At 44.3% G+C, this 21869-nt stretch overlaps 1 protein-coding gene across 1 annotated transcript in view; it reads right to left on the bottom strand.

Annotated features, from left to right (window-relative positions):
- rapgef2a (Rap guanine nucleotide exchange factor 2a) overlaps positions 1-21652 on the bottom strand; it is a 149972-nt gene extending 128320 nt beyond the window's left edge. Inside the window, exon 1 of the mRNA XM_060916582.1 lies at positions 20977-21652. Coding sequence (XP_060772565.1) covers positions 20977-21045 — 69 coding nt within the window. The 5' untranslated portion in view covers positions 21046-21652. The remainder of the gene's footprint in view (positions 1-20976) is intronic.
- Positions 21653-21869: the final 217 nt, after the last annotated feature.

Genomic DNA, 21869 nt, shown 5'->3' with positions numbered 1-21869 from the left:
CAATTTCAAGTCTGAGTAAAACAGTATGAACACAGTGCATCTCTCGGTCTAGTTCAGTACACACAACCGCAATCATGGGGAAGACTGCTGACTTGACTGTTGTCCAGAAGATGATCACTGATGCCCTCCACAAGGAGGGTAAGCCACAAAAGGTCATTGCTGAAAAGGCTGGCTGGAAAAGGTGCACAAGCAACAGGGATGGCCGCAGTCATGAGAGGATTGTCAAGAAAAGTTGATTCAAGAACTTGGGAGAGCTTCACAAGGAGTGGACTGAGGCTGGTGTCAGTGTATCAAGACCAATCACGAACAGACATCTTCAAGAAAGGGGATACAACTTTTGCATTCCTAAGATCAAGCTACTCCTGAGCCAGAGACAATGTCAGAAGTGTCTTATCTGGGCTAAGGAGAGAAAGAAATGGACTGTTGCTCAGTGGTCCAAAGTCCTCTTCTCAGATGAAAGTACATTTTGCATTTAATTTGGAAATGACGGTTCTAGAGTCTGGAGGAAGAGTGGAGAGGCACAGAATCCAAGGTGTTTGAAGCCCAGTGTGAAGTTTCCAGTCTGTGATGATTTGGGGTGCCATGTCATCTGCTGGTGTTGGTCCACTGTATTTTAGCAAGTCCCAAGTCAACACAGCATCTACCAGGAGATTTTAGAGCACTTCATGCTTCCATCTGCTGACGAGCTTTTTGGAGATGCTGATTTCCTTTTCCAGCAGGACTTAGCACCTACCCACAGTGCCAAAACTACTACCAAATGGTTTGCTGACCATGATATTACTGTGTTTGATTGGCCAGCCAACTTGCCTGAAATCTATGGGGTATTGTCAAGAGGAAGATGAGAAACACCCGACCCGAAAATACAGATACGCTGAAGGCCACTATCAAAGCATCCTGGGCTTCAACAACACCTCAGCAGTGCCACAGACTGATCACCTCCATACCACACCGCATTGATACAGTAATTCATAGCCTGGCAAGCCAGACTAAATGTGAATATTTAGTCTGGTCTCGGTCGTAGACATTTCCGAAGGGTGTGGGTAGGAACAACCCGTTGTCTTTCAAACTGTCTGTGCGTATAGGCCAACGCTCTGACCAATCAGTGCAACAGTGACTGTGACGTAGTCAGAGCGACAGAAAGCAGTGGGGGAGCCAGCTGGTAGATCAGACTTTTGCCATAGCCGGTCGTCAAAACAGCGAAAACGTCCTTCTTGAAAAGGAATGAGCGGAGAGCCTCTTCCTGCTCATGTTTCAACGAAAACTCCAAGTCTAATTCTTCTAAAACTGATTCTAAAGCGGAGTCAAACGAGCGCTGTTCAATAGCCGTAGCCATCTTTCCTGTTGTGCTTTCTCCAGCGTCGCACAGCCTTGTCGTCACTCCTGCAAAAGCCCGCCCAAAGAATCCAAACAAAAACCTTGCGTTGTGATTGGCGGGCACGATTTGATGCCCGGGGTGTGTTGTTGATATGGTCCGAGGCTAGACCCACTCGTAGGCAAAAATATTTTTGGCCGCTAGGCAGGTGGGTCTAGTTTACTAGGCTAAGTAATTCATGGTAAAGGAGCCCCAACCAAGTATTGAGTGTATAAATGAATATACTTTTCAGAAGTTGGACATTTCTATATTGTAAATCCTTTTTTTGATTGATCTTAGGGAATATTCTAATAATTTGAGATACTGGATTTCTGATTTTCATGAGCTATAAGCCATAATCATCAAAATTAAAACAAAAAAGGCTTTAAATATTTCACTTTACATGTAATGAAAGTTTACCTTTTTGAATTAAATTATGAAAAAAAGGAACTTTTTCATGGTATTCTAATTTTTTGAGATGCACTAGTATATATTCATTTTAAAAGCATTAAATGTAATTTGCCTGTACAAGGACGGATAAATCAATTCACAAGCTCGCTGACCGAGTAAACAAAAGCTCCGATGTGCCGTGTTGGTTAAAGCACCTCGCTTCACTTGAAACGTACAGGAGTGAGCGCCTCTGCGTAGCCACAGTGATGGTGCATGCTTTTCCCGTAACGTCTCTGATCATTCAGTCTAGAGTCCTTCACAGCTCATTGAAAGTGGATGACGAAGCGCTGTACGCACTCAATGCGCACCAGAAGTGAAGATTATTCACCATTTCCATGAAAAAACTATGCTATTGTACTGTATTGCTTTTCATTAGTCGCTCATGAAAAACGTGCCACACTGAAAAGCAAAACCTTCACTCCATTACAAAAGGTTTCTCTGGTAGTTTTGGGCACTGGTACTGAATAAACCCTGAATGCAAACAAAGTTTTCCTTAATGCGATACTAGGGCAGGGAAATGTATAGATGCATTACCAATAGCATTATAACTAGCAGGCTTTCGTCTAAACTGGGGAACAGGGGCGCTGCGCCCTCTTACCGAAATGCCGATTGAACCCCAAGTCACACTTAGGCCATGCACTTGTATGCTACTGCACAACATGCAATCTTTCTCAAAACAATCTTTTCTCCGTAAAAACATCCCAGCAACACCACGTGACAATGTGTCTGATCATCAAATATGTTATAATTACTCCAAAAATATTCCAGTCATAGTAGATACACCGCCAGATGGTGCAAAAACAATCCGAATTGGCGGTTTCCAGACTGAGGCGCCATGTTGTTTACTTGTCGCGGCTGCTCTCGCGAGATTTGACATGGGTTACATACAAGGTCAGCTGACTTGTAGAGCGAGATTTCTCGAGACTGAATGACCTTTCACCCACCGGCGCGGGAGCTTTTGACAGAAGTAGTTCACGAGTTGTTTTTGTTGACACTTGGGCATTTAAAGATGTCATCCCGCGGCACGAAGCGGAAGAAAGCCAAAGACTGTCCGGGGCAGACGAAGATTACTTCTCTCTTTTTCAATGTTGCCAGACAATTTGTTACAATTTCCCTCTCAGGCCCCTTTTCCACCAAAGCAGTTCCAGGGCTGGTTCGGGGCCAGTGATTAGTTTGGAACCGGGTTTTCTGTTTCCACTGACAAAGAACTGGCTCTGGGGCCAGAAAAACCGGTTCCAGGCTAGCACCAACTCTCTGCTGGGCCAGAAGAAAGAACTGCTTACGTTAGCAGGGGGTGGGGGGAGTTGTTAAGACCAACAACAATAACAAGACCGCGAAAGATCGCCATTTTTAAGCGATGAGAAGCAGCAGCTGTACAAACGCGAAGTCAGCCATTATTATTATTATTATTATTATTATTGTTGCTGCTGCTTCTTCCGCGTTGTTTTTGCTTCGATATTCGCACCAAGGTTTATGCAAACGTAACGACGTATCTGACGTATACAGCGACGTAATGACGCGTCTTCTCTTAGCACCGCGAGCGATGGAAAAGCAAACTGGTTCTCAGCTGGCTTGCAAGTTGAACGAGTTGTGAACCAGCACCAGCTCCGAACCAGCCCTGGAACTGATTTGGTGGAAAAGGGGTATCAGATAGCCTCAGAATGTCCCATTGTAGCCTCAATTTTTCAAAGGCTTCGCACGGCGGAGGGGGGGGACGCCCCCCCGGTTGCTTCGCTCCCTCATACTAAATTTTTCTTGAAAACCCCCTGACTAGTCAAGATACACTTCCCTGAGAAATCGCAAAGGTCTTATTTTAGTTTCTGACTGGATGTTCTAAGTCCACGTCATATCTTTAAAATTGCTTTGTCTTGTAATGCTACCAGGGCTTTGAACCGGAATTTTTTTCCTATTGGTTCGTTCTGAACAGAAACGGAATTTTAACGTTTCCGGTTTTGGGTTCCACCATTAAATAGACGTTCCCGAACCGGTTAGAACAAAAAAAATTTCGTTCCCGGAACGGTTAATTACGTTCCCTGTCAGCTGTTTAACAAATGGCTATAAAATTATGTCTCTGTCTCATCCAGCTTAAGCCAAATGTAGGCTAATTCTATTACAACCTTCATTAAATAAGACAAGAAATAATTCAAAACAATTATTTCAAATGTTGGTGATTTGGATTCTCAGTATGTCTTCCCATCTACACAAACAGAAAAAGTGCCAAAAATGAAAGATAATTCGTTTAGTGTGTTACCAAAGGCTAGTCAGGCACTATAGAGGGCTACCGCATGACGTCACCGCACCGCGAGATTTTGTTAGGCGCCATATTGGAAGTACACATCTATGCAAGTACATACATCAGGCTTTTAGATAGAGGGGCGTCTGGGCGTCTTTTCGACGCCCTGTACTGAAAAAAACAAGAAATTGGACGCCCTACTTTTTAGTACGACGCCCTAAAGACGCCCTAATATTTCCGCCCGTGTTATGTCCGGTAACTTAGCTGAATATGTTAAAAAATCGCCGAGTCTGAGCTTTCCGAGGATCTACAAGCTTTGTTGACACCGCCATTTTGGAAATTTCAGAAGTCTCGCTTTGACAGCTGTCTTTCCCGAAGACGCCCAGGGTTACCATAGCAACAGCACGAGCCCAGAGTACAAAATATAGGCACCCGCCGCAGAGCTACAGAAACACGCGTTTCTATGGCTGCACTAATTTCAAAGTTGTGAGAGCCCTCGTTATAAATAAATAAAAAACGAATACCATTATAATGTTTGAAGACTTAGCCATATTTCCTGTGTTTTTTTTTCTTTGTTATACTAAATCTTTGGACGCTAGCGGCTTTGAAAGCAAAACTGGTCAGCCGGGGTTGGTTGTCACACTGTGTTCGGGGTTGGTTGTCACATGTAATGCAATTGCAATAGGTGCACTACTGACTGAGACAAACACACCTACAACAAGCTTTATTTATGTAGTATTCTGCGATCAGAAAGCTTTATAGCTAATTTGTCATGCTTAATATGCAACTCCAGCTCAAAAAATCCCAGAAATATACCCATTTTAATAATAATATTCATTAAAAATATACGCAGTTTGCAGTGTATTTTGTTTTGGTGTTCCCAAAGTTGATATTGTATTACCAATCTGTTATACCTACATGTATTTTGAATACATTTTCTTTAACATTTTTACATAATTCTCAAAAATATGTATGTATTTTCGGTATTGCTCAAAATTTGCTGTCAAAATGAAGGAAATAGCATTTGAGAGCATTAGAAATTTCAAAATTTTCCGGGGGAGTACCCCCGGAACCCCCTAAAACACTCGTGCCAGCGGCGCTCAACGCGCCGCTACACCTCGCCACATACAGTGACACCTGCAAAAAAGTTAGACTCCCTAAAAAAAAATCCTGCCTAAAAGCCTGACATACATTCATAAACTACAGCTGAAATGTAGCCAGGGCCGGTTCTGCCCTAATCTGGACCCGGGTGCAACATCGCGCACCCCCCCAAAAAAACACCAGTCTAAATCAGGACAACCATCACATAACTATAAACATTTTAGATCAACTATTTTAACTAAATGGGCTATAATAAATAAGCCTGCAGGCAGCCACGGCGGGCTGCCTCAGAAAAGTAACCATTTGTCCTACCTTAAAACTCGTTTTGCATTTTCTGCCTCCTTTTTTGTATTTTCGACCCTCCGTTTATTTTCTTTCCTTTTCTGAAAACCCGATTTGTGTCCAGACATTTTGTTCTGCTACCAACGAACTAACTCGTCAGGTCTCGTCTCTCGAGCCCGCGATGATTCCCGTGGGAAGGGCAACAATTTATACATTTTTACAAACAGCCAATAGGGAGGTTGCAACGTTCAGGCTCTTCTTTGCTCAGACACTCAGTAATGCAATTACTCACTAGTAGTCCACCTTCCCGCGCTCTCCATTCAATCAGCGAACGTCACACAGGAAGTGAACCCCAGCGGGTCATAGAAACTTGCACAGGAGAAGAATGACTATTTGTAGGCTACAGAAACTTTGAGGAACGAAATAAAAACCGGTATTAACCGGTTACCATTATTTTTAATAAGCGTTTCTGTTCCGGAACATAAAAAATAATAAAGTTTCTGGTTTCGTTTCTGTTCCATGTGAAATAGAAAAAGTTCCCGGTTTTCGTTTTCGTTCCTTGAACCGGTTCAAAGCCCTGAATGCTACACATCCTGCATTTGTAGAAACACCTTCCCGGATCGCGATATGATATTCCGGTCATATCGCCAACACCCTCTACTTGGACGAACGAGAAAACACGTACAGCTCTCTCGTGGCCTGCTCAATCGATACATCAAGATTGCCACTTCCTGAAGGCATTAAATCATCGTCCTGATTGCGAGAGCAAAAGTACGCATGCTTTGACGCAATACTTCCTACGTGTGCATGTGTTCATCTCTGCAGAAATGAACACAAAAAGTGTACACGCTCTAGTCGGAGGATCCTTCGGAAGAAAGGTCTCGTCACTGGAAAATTCAGTCCCTGAGGCATCAAATACAAATGGGATACTTGATGATAAAAGGTACACCACAGCAGGCCTTATGGTACTGTGCACGCTAATAATGGGCCTTTTATTTATTTAGTCAGACAGGATTTTATATAAGAAACTACTGTTGTCCCAGGGTTTTTTCTAGAAAAATTTAGTATGAGGGCGCTCACCATGGCGAGGGAGCGGGGGATGGTGCCGGTTGCCCCCCCCCCCCGCCGTGCAAAGCCTTTGAAAAATGCTCCAATGGGACATTGAGGCTATCTGAGAGGGAAATTGTAACAAATTGTCTGTCAACATTGAAAAAGAAAGAAGTAAGGCCAAAAAAAAAAAAAAGTTTCCGGTAACATGAAATACTAAAATAAGGTCGGTAGGTAGGAAAGTGTTTTTTTTTCTTTTTTTAAATTTTGTTCGAAAAAATTAACACAAGTAAACATCTTACAAAATAGTATTCTGGCACAGAATCCTTTATACCACACATCATAAAATAAGTGTTTTAAATCTTTAAACGAATAAAAAAATATATATATATCGCGAGAGTTCGAGTTATGATCTACGGAAGCGATATTTCATGATATTTTCATGTAATAACGTGAAAACACCTTATCAAGAAATAACATGAAAATAACATCCTAGGCTACTTCCATTAAAAGCAGACGGCCTCGCCGAGCCTACTGTAGAACTTGGGTCGAGCAAAAACATGGCTGAATCCTGAATGACTCCTATTTGTATAAATAGGGGACTACATAGGCGGCAAAATGTAGTGTTTTTCCCTGCCATGGAAGTGCACTTGTATACTGAAAAGGAAGCAATTTGCATTACAGCCTTGAATGAGGATTCAAAATGGCGGCTCGGCTCAGTTTATGCAGGAGGGCTGATAGAAGTGGCGAAACATTTTACTTTTTATCGTTTCTTTCACAACTTGAATGCGTTGAAACAAAAAATTATGGCAAACTAACGCCGCTTACACTAAAATATCGAGGGAAATTTGTAATAACTTTACAGTCGGCAATTTCGACGCGGAAATTCTCGATCGGTCGGGTTACCGGAAACACACTTTTTTTTTTTTTTTTTTTTTATTTGGCCCCGGACAGTCTTTGGCTTTCTTCCGCTTCGTGCCGCGGGATGACATCTTTAAATGCCCAAGTGTCAACAAAAACAACTCGCGAACTACTTCTGTCAAAAGCTCCCGCGCCGGTGGGTGAAAGGTCATTCAGTCTCGAGAAATCTCGCTCTACAAGTCAGCTGACCTTGTATGTAACCCATGTCAAATCTCGCGAGAGCAGCCGCGACAAGTAAACATGGCGCCTCAGTCTGGAAAACGCCAATTCGGATTGTTTTTGCACCGTCTGGCGGTGTATCTACTATGACTGGAATATTTTTGGAGCAATTATAATGTATTTGATGATCAGACACGTTGTCGCGTAGTGTTGCTGGGATGTTTTCACAGAGTCGGTAAGGGGGCGCACGCCGAGAGTAAGAGGGCGCAGCGCCCCTGTTCCCCCGTTTAGATGAAAGCCTGTTGTCCTGAGGCAAGGAAAAATAATAAATAAAATCAATCATCGCCTCAGTGCTTGAGGTTTCAAACAATTGTTCTCCAAGCCCTTTCTTTGCTTCTGCGTTTCTCCCCCCAAAGACGCTTTTCCTGTTTCCTCCGGCGACGGCTTCGTCAGCGTGGAGTCATTCGACAGGAAATACCATCAAATGCTTCACCTCTATCCCTGCACACGTTCACACGCCCAGAAACGCATTTGCTCGTAAACGTTTGTCCGTGTTAGGAAACTGATACAGAGGCAAACTGGATGTGATTCAGATATCACCTCGGGATCAAGTGGACAGACAAAGAGGGTGGAGAAATTGGCCTGGGACAAGCAAAATACACCCCTGAGCTATCCGTGGTCTTTTTTTTTTTGTCGTCATACTTTCCTGGAGGACGATGAAACAACACTCAGCAGTGTTTGTTCTTCTCTTCTACTTGTTTCAATCTCCATCAAATCACTCACATTTCCATGAAGCAATGCGGTTTACGGGTTGAAAGAATATTATCTCACCCCCACTGCTATCTTCTTAAGAATACACTGAAAACAAAGCCCTAATAAAAAAAAAAAAAAAAAAAACAGCACAGACACGCATCATTTCAACAGATACACACACTGATATGCCTGCAGTGCGGTGTAGAGAACAAAAAATAAGCGTATGAAAGGCCTCGCTGCAGGTTTCTGCTTCTGAGAGCAAACAGTTTCGGCAGACAGTTCGATCTGAACGTTCTGACCACACGCGGCGGAAGTGTGCGTGCGTGTGGGTGCAAGACTGTGTGCAAAATAGAAATGCTGCGGGCCAGAACTGTGCAGCAACTCGTCTCGCGGAGTTTAGCAAGACGAGGCAGAGGCACAGCTGCACTTTCTATGCCAAAGTAAAAAGAAAGACCGAGAAAGAGAAGAAAAAAAAAAAAGAGATTAATTCATTTCAAGCAATATTTCCCATTTATTTCTTTTACACACGCTCGTCTTGCTAATTCTAATCTTGCTAGAAATCAGTGCTGTGAAAATTACTCCATTTACGGAATAAGGGGCTCCGAATGTGGAAAAAGTACCAAAGACAGAAAGATGTGCCAACGCATTTTTCCCCTTCATTTTTCTCCCTGGTTTAGCCAGGCAGCCTGATCGTAAAACACCTAAACAAGCAGGAAGCCTAAAACGCTCTTCCTCCGAGAGACTTAAAAGGCACCTCATGCTGAATAAGTCACGCTATCCGCCCTCTTACGCATACACGAGCCCACGGACGCCCACGGTTGACTCCTGTCGCTCCGACTGACGAGAGTGAGCAAGCGCGTGAATATGCCCTTCACATCCATCAACCTAACCTTCCAACTTATAACTAAGTTACATTAATGGCTTTGAGCAAACGCTGTTATCCAGCATAACGTACAACGCATCCCAGAGCGGCTAGGAGTTGCTCAAGGGCACATCGGCTCTTCCTGCTGCTCCAGGGAATCGAACCAGTGACCCTTTTAGTCTCAAAGCTGCTTCTCTAACCATTAGGCCATCGAAAAACAAGCCGAGGCCTCCTCGAGGTCCTTGCAACCAAGCTACTTTTAGGCTCGGAACAGCTGAAGGGGATTTGGACATACATGTTGTGCGTTTACACCTATGGGTTCATGTCTAGTGGACCATCTACACGGCTCAAAATTTGCGGTGGTCCGGTTGCCCGAGGCGACTTAATTTGTCATTTGGCGGGTAATTCCTGTCACTAGCCAGCCTGGCTGGCTAGTTGAAAATAAAAATATACATATGAAGCGAAGATTCAGACACACCGTCAACTAAAGCCGTCACATATTAAGCGTGTGCCGTGTCTGTGTTCGTCGGAAGGACGGAAAATACAGAAGAATCCCGAATCATATCGCGTACGAGTCAGGATGTCGGTTTTTTCACTACTGCGCATGCATATAACGCATCTCGTTGAATATCGCGGTAATCACGGTATCAAGTTCAATAGATGTGGCCACATGATCGCCCATTTAAACACGTGTTTTTGTCGTCTACATCTACCAAAGCTACATTGTGATGTGGAATTTTCTGAAAGGTGTACAGAAACCGCCAGAGACGGGGACAAAGCGACCGATAAAGCGTACGAGAAGGAGAAATGACAAAGGACTTATAAGCAAACGTGGGAGCAGGGTAGGCCTTGGCTGCGAGATGATTTTTATGCAGGGCTTTGAACCGGTTCAAGGAACGAAAACGAAAACCGGGAACTTTTTCTATTTCACATGGAACAGAAACGAAACCAGAAACTTTATTATTTTTTATGTTCCGGAACAGAAACGCTTATTAAAAATAATGGTAACCGGTTAATACCGGTTTTTATTTCGTTCCTCAAAGTTTCTGTAGCCTACAAATAGTCATTCTTCTCCTGCGCAAGTTTCTATGACCCGCTGGGGTTCACTTCCTGTGTGACGTTCGCTGACTGAATGGAGAGAGCGGGAAGGTGGACTGCCATCACGTCTCCATTACTGAGTGTCTGAGCAAAGAAGAACCTGAACGATGCAACCTCCCTATTGGCTGTTTGTAAAAATGTATCAGTTATTGCCCTTCCCACGGGAATCATCGCGCGCTCGAGAGACGAGACCTGACGAGTTAGTTCATTGGTAGCAGAACAAAATGTCTGGACACAAATCGGGTTTTCAGAAAAGGAAAGAAAATAAACGGCGGGTCGAAAATACAAAACGAGTTTTAAGGTAGGACAAATGGTTAGTTTTCTGAGGCAGCCCGCCGTGGCTGCAGGCTTTCAGTTGCGTCATTGAATGGTTACTTTTCTGAGGCAGCCCGATTTATTATAGCCCATTTAGTTAAAATAGTTGATCTAAAATGTTTATAGTTATATGATGGTTGTCCTGATTTAGACTGGTGTTTTTTTTTTTGGGGGGGGGGGGGGGTTTGCGCGATGTTGCACCCGGGTCCAGATTAGGGCAGAACCGGCCCTGGCTACATTTCAGCTGTAGTTTATGTATGTATGTACTTGCATAGATGTGTACTTCCAATATGGCGCCTAACAAAATCTCGCGGCGCGGTGACGTCATGCGGTAGCCCTCTATAGGGCCTGACTAGCCTTTGGTAACACACTAAACGAATTATCTTTCATTTTTGGCACTTTTTCTGTTTGTGTAGATGGGAAGACATACTGAGAATCCAAATCGCCAACATTTGAAATAATTGTTTTGAATTATTTCTTGTCTTATTTAATGAAGGTTGTAATAGAATTAGCCTACATTTGGCTTAAGCTGGATGAGACAGAGACATAATTTTATAGCCATTTGTTAAACAGCTGACAGGGAACGTAATTAACCGTTCCGGGAACGAAATTTTTTTGTTCTAACCGGTTCGGGAACGTCTATTTAATGGTGGAACCCAAAACCGGAAACGTTAAAATTCCGTTTCTGTTCGGAACGAACCAATAGGAAAAAAATTCCGGTTCAAAGCCCTGTTTTTATGGAATAATTAATTTTTTCAAGGTGATTCCTAGTCAATATGAAGCTCCGAATGCTTTCTCTCTTATAAATGGTTAAATACAGAAAGCATGTCGGACATATTTTGGGTGCGATAGTCATGATAGTAAGTATATTTGTTTTCAATACTCATACACCAAGTTTTCCAATACATTATTATTTGTTGATATATTATGGAGGTGGCACGGTGGTGTAGTGGTTAGCACTGTCGCCTCACAGCAAGACGGTCCGGGTTCGAGTCCCGTGGCCGGCGAGGGCCTTTCTGTGTGGAGTTTGCATGTTCTCCCCGTGTCCGCGTGGGTTTCCTCCGGGTGCTCCGGTTTCCCCCACAGTCCAAAGACATGCAGGTTAGGTTAACTGGTGACTCTAAATTGACCGTAGGTGTGAATGTGAGTGTGAATGGTTGTCTGTGTCTATGTGTCAGCCCTGTGATGACCTGGCGACTTGTCCAGGGTGTACCCCGCCTTTCGCCCGTAGTCAGCTAGGATAGGCTCCAGCGACCCTGTAGAACAGGATAAAGCGGCTACAGATAATGAGATGAGATATTATGGTGCTCTGTGTTGTTCTCATTCAGGGTTTTTTCTAGAAAAATTTAGTATGAGGGCGCTCACCATGGCGAGGGAGCAAAGCGGGGGGGGGGGGGGGGGGGGGTGTGCCGGTTGTCCCCCCCGCTGTGCAAAGCCTTTGAAAAATGCTCCAATGGGACATTCTGAGGCTATCTGAGAGGGAAATTGTAACAAATTGTCTGTCAACATTGAAAAAAAAGAAGTAATCTTCTTCCGCTTCGTGCCGCGGGATGACATCTTTAAATGCCCAAGCGTCGTCAAAAACAACTCGCGAACTACTTCTGTCAAAAGCTCCCAGGCCGGTGGGTGAAAGGTCATTCAGTCTCGAGAAATCTCGCTCTACAAGTCAGCTGACCTTGTATGTAACCCATGTCAAATCTCGCGAGAGCAGCCGCGACAAGTAAACAACTAAACAACATGGCGCCTCAGTCTGGAAAACGCCAATTCGGATTGTTTTTGCACCGTCTGGCGGTGTATCTACTATGATTGGAATATTTTTGGAGCAATTATAACGTATTTGATGATCAGACACATTGTCACAGTGTTGCTGGGATGTTTTCACGGAGTCGGTAAAGGGGCGCACGCCGAGAGTAAGAGGGCGCAGCGCCCCTGTTCCCCCGTTTAGACGAAAGCCTGCTCATTTATGTATTTAACAACAGTATCAAAATACGCGGGTCTTGAAATAAATGCACGTTAGTCATGAACAATGGTAACTACTCTGTTATTTTTGACAGAAGTAAAATTCATACATGAACAAATTTTGGCGAGTTGATTTTCTGTTTGGCGAGTTACTTTGGAAGGTAACTAGTCCGGCTGGCTGGTGAAAAAAAAAATATGAAATTCTAGGCCTGATCTACGACGCATTCATTTTCTCGTACTCCTTGGAAACGTTTCTGCTTATCCGTGTTTGTTTTATATTAAAATGAAGGGAAGCACTAAGGGCTAGAAGAAAACGTGCAGTTATGAGTTGGCTTGGGTCTTGTGCAGATCATATGACTTGCCTGCTGGGGAAAACTGCACAATAAATCACTATGTTTTGACAAAAAGTTTGACACAAAGCTGTTGAACCCTGCTCCACGCTGCTCTCGACACCTTGTTGAAGACTTTCAAACTGGACTCGGCTGTTCAGTCAGTCAGTCAGTCACGACGCCTTTGAACGGTTCCAGTCCGGTCTTTTGGTCGATTTAACTCCGGTGCTGTTAGACAAAACTCAAATGCTTCGAGAAAGAACTTCAAAGCAGCGCTGACACCGGTTTTTCCAAAAGCTGATTATTGTGCTTTCCTTTCCCCCAAAAACATTCCCAAAGTCATAAGCCGAACAGGTGTTTTCGTCTACTTCTTCAAACAAAACACACAAGGGTTAAATTGTTGGCTGTCGGCGCTGGAACTTACCGGGAATGCCAACAAGTTCCTACCTGCTGCTGACCAGAGCCACGAAGAAAACCACCTTGGGTTGTTTTTTTTTTTTTTGCACTGCCGTGAAACCCCGATCACCCGTCCCGATTCAAAATAAAGAGGAAGCTCCATTTTCAGAGGAAAGATAAAAATGACAGTTTACATGCTTGTCATACCTCACCATATAATCACCACATTATCCTACTTCCGACATCCTCCATTATTATGCAGTCTGCCCATATCAAACACGAAATTTATCATTAGACGTCTAATTTCTTTTTTTGACCCTTTAATGTTGTAGAACGGACCTGGGCATTTTCCGGCCCGCGGGCCACATCCGGCCCTTTGATTCATTCTGACCGGCCCGCCTAAGGTTAATTAGAAATTACAAAATAAACGTATTTTCTAATTTCACCTCATGCATGGACTGAATGTGCAGTGCTTTTATTTTGAAGTTGTGTTCAACAAAAACGCAACGCGCGTGACACGAAATCCCACGAAACCTAATCCCGCGATAACCACTTCCGTAATTTGTCCAGACCAACCACAAACTTGTACATCATCCTTCAAACGGTCCAGCCAATCACATATGGCCCTTTTCCACTACCCTTTTTCAGCTCGCTTCAGCCCGACACGGCTCGCGTTTCGACTACCAAAAACCAGCACGACTCAGCTCGCTTCAGCCCTGCTTAGCCCCTAAAACTCGCACCGTTTTGGAGTGGGGCTGAAGTGAGCCAAAGCGAGCCGAGTGAGGCTGGGGGCGTGAGCAGACACTCCCCTGTGCACTGATTGGTGAGGAGGAGTGTCCTCACATGCCCACACACGCCCCACGAGCACGCTGGGATCTGTAAACCCGGAAGAAGAATTACGAGAATTTCTGAAGCCTTATGCGCCTCGCCTCATCTATACGCTCTTGCCAGTATCTGTTGGCGTTGTCGGTGACAACAAGCCACAGCACCAAGACCAGCAACACTAACGACTCCATGTCCTCCATGTTTATTGTTTACTATCCGGGTCGTGAGACTACCGCTTAAAAGCTCACTGATGTCACTGTTTGCGCTGCTTAACGACATCACGTGACGTCCACCCACTTTCGCTAACTCCACCCAATGTGTCCACCCACTTCCAGCCAGCACGGTTGTAGTCGAAATGCAACTCCAACAGCCCCGCTCAGCTCGACTCAGCACGGCACGGCTCAGCCCGACTCAGCCGCGTTTGTAGTGGAAAAGCGGCATTAGTGTGACGTCACCAGCAGGCGCCGGAGCCCGAGCCGATCTGTAGATCTGATTCCTACACCGAATCGACTGATGATCATCTGTCAGCTGTGCTTCGCATCTCCGCCTCAGACATTCAACCTGACTCTGATGCACTCGTTAAAGACCAACAGAGACTAGATTTCTCTCGCTGAACAAATAAAAAACACCAAATGAGGTGATTAGACTACAAATGTGGGCATCATTATTATAATATGATGCATCTTGCTTGATATTTGGAGTAGAAAGACAATATTGTGATGCCTTTATTGTGTTTTGGGGTGAATGTGACTGAAAAAAAAAAGTACAAACGTTCACATTTTGTTAACCATCGTTTTGGGAAATTTGACTGAATAAATTACATTTTTTGTAAGGCAACCTCGTTTTTTCCAGACTCTTACCAATCTTAGCAGCTTGTAAAAACAATGTTATTTATTGCTTTATATAAAGAAATACAATTAATATTATGCAGAATTTAGTTCAGCCTTTTGGTCCGGCCCTCCACAAAATTTTCCTGTTTCTCACGTGGCCCCATGGAAAAAATAATTGCCCACCCCTGTTGTAGAAGGTCTATGAAGCAAATTACATCTTACATTATAAACAAATTATAAATCATTCTCCCAAAGTTAGTAAGGAATAAAAATGCTTATGTGATGCAGAAACCGCAGAAGACTTTTGCACTTGAACTGGAGATTTCTTTAACAAAACGTGTCGAACGTCTCCTTACACAGTGTCGCCATTTGTGCAACTGGAACGACCGTCAGAGCTGCTGGTACCGAACATGAATCAGATTTAAAGGGGAACTGAAGTCATTTTTATTTCTTAACACGTTATCCAATTACGTTTTCGTTTTATTAACCATATACCGTGACTTGTATTGGCATATTACATTACACTTATCAGCCTTTTCGGTTTTTAGCCATGTTGAATGTGGTTCGTTTGGTCCACGGCAGGCGTCGCTTATCCGCGTGAGACTTGTGCGAGACTTCAAACATGAAGTGTCAGCGCAGCCATTTTGAAAAGCGTTTACACAGCTGACAGATCGCCATGTCATTCCAATTTAGATTCATTTTGAGATTTGCCAGCTTCATCAGTGATGGCGTGTCAGTCCTGCGTGTCGTGTGCACCTAAAGGCGCGCCTCGGGCTGCGTGCGCGCCGTGAACAAGGTGCGCCTGAGCTTAATTAAGGAACTGTGTGTTTGCCTATTTCAGGACTGTTCTGATGCATTTGCATCGCAAAGTATCACGATACGCCTGTACGCATTACTGAGCCTTTCTACCCGTTGTCTTGATTCCCTGTTTCACGCTCCTTGTGCCCGTTTCTCGTTCTTGTCCTCGCTTAGCCTTTTGATGTACTGTTTGCGCCTCGACCGACCCTTGTGCCTGTATTCTCGTTTTTGATCTCGCCTGCCGTTTTGGATTGCTTGCCTGTGTATATATATTCTGCACTTTATTAAACCGTATACTTCTGCACATACATCCGCCTCCCTCGCGTACGTGACATGATTATTCCATACGACTTCCAACCAGCGTGGACCAGAGAAGAGTTGGAAAGATGACAGGATAAGGACGAATCCGTCGCGCTGGTATTTACGTCATTACTGTCGCACAATTAAAACGTGCCAGACCAATCAGGCGGCTGGTGGGTTTTCAAAATAAACACATGCGTGTATTTTTGTGATAAATATATTATACTGAGTGCCATTTCCTACATAATCCCCGCTCAGGTTTCGGACAGCGCTACAAAATGGCGTCCACGCTACATAGTGAGTAGGGCGCGATTTCAGACACAGGGAAAACTTCCAGCTTGATTACGTCAGCATTCGAAAGAGCGTGTGCACATCTTTTGACGACGTTGGCAGATGTCGGTCACTTTGATTTCCGCTGTACGTTTTACTTCCGTCCTACGATGTCTCGCACAGGTCTCGGCCAATCTCGTTTGACATATGGACTGATATTACAGAGCGTATTTCAGACACTCAGAACTTGCTATAGCAGTCAGAAACGCATTCCTATATTTAACAAAATGAGATAGAATTTTGATCATAAAAAAAAAAAATTTGCCTTCAGTTCTCCTTTAAGGATTCGACTGTAAAAATAATGCCGCTTTTCCACTACAAACACGGCTGAGTCGTGCCGTGCTGAGTCGAGCTGAGCGGGGCTGTTGGAGTTGCATTTCGACTACAACCGCGCTGAACCGTGCTGGCTGGAAGTGGGTGGACACATTGGGTGGAGTTAGCGAAAGTGGGTGGACGTCACGTGATGTCGTTAAGCAGCGCAAACAGTGACATCAGTGACCTTTTAAGTGGTAGTCTCACGACCCGGATAGTAAACAATAAACATGGAGGACATGGAGTCGTTAGTGTTGCTGGTCTTGGTGCTGTGGCTTGTTGTCACCGACAACGCCAACAGATACTGGCAAGAGCGTATAGATGAGGCGAGGCGCATAAGGCTTCAGAAATTCTCGTAATTTGTAATTCTTCTCCTTCCGGGTTTGCGGTGTTTACAGATCCCAGCGCGCTCGCGGGGCGTGTGTGGGCATGTGAGGACACTCCTCCTCACCAATCAGTGCACAGGGGAGTGTCTGCTCACGCCCCCAGCCTCACTCAGCACGGCTTGGCTCGCTTCAGCCCCACTCCAAAACGGTGCGAGTTTTAGGGGCTAAGCAGGGCTGAAACGAGCTGAGTCGTGCTGGTTTTTGGTAGTCGAAACGCGAGCCGTGTCGGGCTGAAGTGTGCTGAAGCGAGCTGAAAAAGGGTAGTGGAAAAGGGCCATAACAGACCAGGAGCAATTCCAGCGTTATGGACGTGACACTTGAACTCAAAATGGCAACAAATGACCCAGTGCATGTTTTATTGTCTCCCAGTATTTAAACAGGTGTTGCATATTTTAAGGCTGTACCATACTGGAGAAGTGATAGAACAAGAACAATTCCCATAGTACATCTAGGGCATGCCAGAAAATGCCAATAAAAGATGCGTTATGGATGTGACAGAAAAAGTATCACTTTTCTTGGGTGACTGTACATTTTTATCAAACTCTGTGAAATTGTAAACCTAATGTCGAAATGGAGATATCCATTTGATAGAGGGGTCCAAGGTGAATATTAAAAAATCTTTGTTTAAAATATTTTGTATTTCATGCAGAGTTTCGGAAGGAAAAGTCAGCGTTATGGATGTGACGAAATTCCGTTATGGATGTGACGCGTCTGAAATAGACATGGCATATGTTTAGAAAATCAGCAATTTAACCACCATAACCCTTTGAAAAACTCTCTAAATATCAGCTAAAACTATCAAAGTTCTTAAATAATATTTAGGATGGCTATTGTTTTGCTGTTTTGTGGATTTTAGCATACATTTCTGTGGCTTGTGGCAATAATATAGAATTGTACATGATCAAAGTTGATTTTAGCTTGGGTTTTACATTATAAGAAAGAAAGACTGACAGTGACATATTAGGTTGGTTACAAATTGGTTCAACTTATTCACATCTGTAAAATACAGGCCTAGGTGAGATCTCTGGGAGTGGTTTTGATGTATTACATGTTGCTTTATTTTTGCATGGTGAGGTTGACATTTACATGGAATTGCCCCCAGACAAAGCCTCTGTGACGTCACTCATAGGATTTAAATAAGGAGGCTTCGGGCGTCGCCATCTTGGCAGCGTGTCGTCCATAAATGGAGAAAGGGGCGGGGATAGTGAAGCTGGAACACATTAACCTTGAAGCTAAGAAGCTAGCTATCTATGCAAGCTAGCCAACAAGCTACTGGCTAAACTAAAAGAAGCCGCTCCATAAGATAAAAAATAGACAATAATTTTAACAGCAGGTTTACAAAAAAATTAAAATAAAATAACCGTGAATAAAAACATTAGTGATAATATTTCCCTCTGATAGCTTAGATAACTAGCGTTAGCTTGGTTAACAGCAAGCTTGCTAAAAGTACTGAAAGCTAATAAAGCAAATTAAAGTAACTCACAGGTGCGGTAGTGTATAAAAGTTGCGTTTGCATGGAAAAGCTCTTAGGCAAGACTCTATAAATGTATTTTCTGAGGTAATGCCAGCTAGCAGTGCGGCTAACATGACAAACCCAGATGTCACTCGGATCAGCCCCGCCCCAATTATGCATAAAAGTCTGGCTCAATATAATTTAAAAACTGTCGAATTATATCAAATTCACCCCCGTACAGTTGTCACGAAGGGGGGAAACTAGCTTTAAAATACCGAAACCGGGTTTTGTTTGTTTGATTTCTTTTTTTCGTTGTACATTTTAACATGGGCGGCACGGTGGTGTAATGGTTAGCGCTGTCACCTCACAGCAAGAAGGTCCGGATTCGAGCCCCCTGGCCGGCGAGGGCCTTTCTGTGCGGAGTTTGCATGTTCTCCCCATGTTTGCGTGGGTTTCCTCCGGGTGCTCCGGTTTCCCCCACAGTCCAAAGACATGCAGGTTAGGTTAACTGGTGACTCTAAATTGACCGGAGGTGTGAATGTGAGTGTGAATGGTTGTCTGTGTCTATTGCCGCTTTTCCACTACCAACGCGGCTGAGTTGGGCTGAGCCGTGCCGTGCTGAGCGGGGCTGTTGGCGTTGCATTTCGACTACAACCGCGCTGAACCGTGCTGGCTGGAAGTGGGTGGACACATTGGGTGGAGTTAGCGAAAGTGGGTGGACGTCAGGTGATGTCGTTAGGCGGCGCAAACAGTGACATCAGTGAGCTTTTAAGCGGTAGTCTCACGACCCGGATAGTAAACAATAAACATGGAGGACATGGAGTCGTTAGTGTTGCTGGTCTTGGTGCTGTGGCTTGTTGTCACCGACAACGCCAACAGATACTGGCAAGAGCGTATAGATGAGGCGAGGCGCATAAGGCTTCATAATTCTCCTTCTTCCGGGTTTACGGTGTTTACAGATCCCAGCGTGCTCGCGGGGCGTGTGTGGACACTCCTCCTCACCAATCAGTGCACAGAGGAGTGTCTCCTCACGCCCCTAGCCCCACTCAGCTCGGTTTGGCTCGCTTCAGCCCCACTCCAAAACCGTGCGAGTTTTGGGTGCTAAGCAGGGCTGAAGCGAGCCGAGTCGTGCTGTTCTTAGACAGTCAAAACGCGAGCCGTGTCGGGCTGAAGTGAGCTGAAAAAGGGTAGTGGAAAAGGGCCATATGTGTCAGCCCTGTGATGACCTGGCGACTTGTCCAGGGTGTACGCTGCCTTTCGCCCGTAGTCAGCCGGGATAGGCTCCAGCTTGCCTGCGACCCTGTAGAACAGGATAAAGCGGCTACAGATAATGAGATGAGATGAGACATTTTAACATCAGGGTCTCGCTTTTGGAGCCTGCCTCAAGTGGTCATTTGAGGAACTGCAAGACTTTAGCACTTCCGCATTAGCGTCACTTTCCAGGCGGCCGAGATTTAAAGCCGCATTAAGGGAAGAAGTGTGAAAAATGGCCCTCTTCGCAAACACAAACCTCACTTTCAAGATCAATAAATAAATAATTCAACAGCTTGAAAGCCAACTGACAGCTCCATCAACACAATGATGAATCATGGGGATGTGAAGAGACTTTGGGGGGCGTGTCTATGAAATGACGCTATATATATATAAAAAAAAAAACTTCCGGAGTGGACGGAAAGCAGGTTTTCCAAGTCTTTTCAGCGAAAACAATCATTTTTCACATTAAAACAACTGACTGGTGTACCTTTAAACAATTCGGCGTATTGTCCAGTTCCTTTTTACATTTACAATGATCTCAAAGCCTTGTCAGGGTTTTTTTTCCCTTCTCCCCCCTTCTTTCTTTCTGTCCCATGAGCTCACACCATAATTTGCAACTCAAATCAAGGGCCGTGTAAGAAGCCCAGAAAAATGCTGCGGTCTCTTACAGTATTACAATGTAAACGCACACAGATGTCAGACTGCTCCAATTACGTTACACTGACCCTGGGGTCGTGTATTCAATCCACATCGGATCCTTATTGCACTAATAAGATGCACTAGGTAGGCCGTAGAAGCCCGATATTTCATACATGACGTAGTGCACTTATATAGGGAATAAGAGGCTTTTTGGGACCGAGCCATTAAACCAGCGCGTGAGTAACGCAGCTAAAATAGAACATTTCAACCGCTAGAGAGAGAGTGGAAAAAGAAAAAAAAAAATACTTATTAGCTAGCTAACTAGCATTTCTCACTCTGTTCAAAATAAAATGTTTGGGGGGGAAAAAAAGTACAAAAATAAACAAGTTTAAGCTATATTACAGTCTACAAACTTAATCTGATATCTCAAGTAACGGTAGTTATGATTGTTAGCTAACAACAATACATTTTCCTTCCACACAAAAACATCCTTCTTGACAAATGAACCCATCCGGTAATGTTAGCGTGAAATAAACTCGATTAAAAAAAAAAAAAAGTTTAATATCGGCTAAAAACGCACTATTGCTTCTTACCTGTTGCGTCCTTTCGCTGGGGTTCTTCATAATCGCCTGCCGAAAACTGCTATCCACATAAGACGCCATTCTGTCGTTTTAAAACCGCGTATTAAAACCAAACACATTAAATAACTTCTGTTAGACTCGAAACATTTCTCCTGACTGCTTTCGTCCGGCTGAATGAAAACGAGTCCTGGGAGAAGTCTGCAGAAAAGGAGAAAAGTCCGTCCGGTTGTCTTAGGCCGCTTTCGAAGCCGCGGACTCGAGTTGCTCGGAGTGCCCGAAGAAAGGAGAGATGTTCCGGCGTGAGTTCAGCGTCTTCTCGCTACCTTTCATACACTGCCCGGTGTATCAGGAGACAGTTTATCACACCAGTAGAGACCCATTCTAGATTAGAGAGGTACAATTTACCTCAGAAAAAAAAAGAGCAGTCCGTTTACTTCGGAGTAACAAGCTAACTAACGGGCAGTGGCTAGGCTAGTGCTCAGTGAAGGAGTCTGATCGCGTCCCTGCATGATGTTGTCTGAATCACGGTTTGCTCAAAGATCCGGCTTGTTTATGTAATCAAAAGGTCCACTGTGCTTTCAGGCGGATTTAGTTTAAAAGTTAAGCTGCTGACGAATATACAACACCCGATAAGCCGTGAGCACAGCCGGGCGGGGCTTCAGCTCTGTCTCTATGCAGGCGGTGGGAGCCTCAGCAGCGTCGTGATTCAGTACTGATTACACACAGATTAATACTCTCTGCTGCCACCATGTGGACAAAACATGGAATTACACGAATATTTGCATTACCCCCTTCACGGTTTGTCAAAATCCTTCCTGAACCACTTGCATCTCATCTCATCCCATCTCATTATCTGTAGCCGCTTTATCCTGTTCTACAGGGTCGCAGGCAAGCTGGAGCCTATC

This window comes from Neoarius graeffei, chromosome 3, assembly GCF_027579695.1.
Source record: "Neoarius graeffei isolate fNeoGra1 chromosome 3, fNeoGra1.pri, whole genome shotgun sequence".
Lineage (NCBI taxonomy): Eukaryota > Metazoa > Chordata > Actinopteri > Siluriformes > Ariidae > Neoarius > Neoarius graeffei.
The sequence above is the reverse complement of the archived record's forward strand: the minus strand, read 5'-3'. Positions and strand labels throughout refer to the sequence as shown.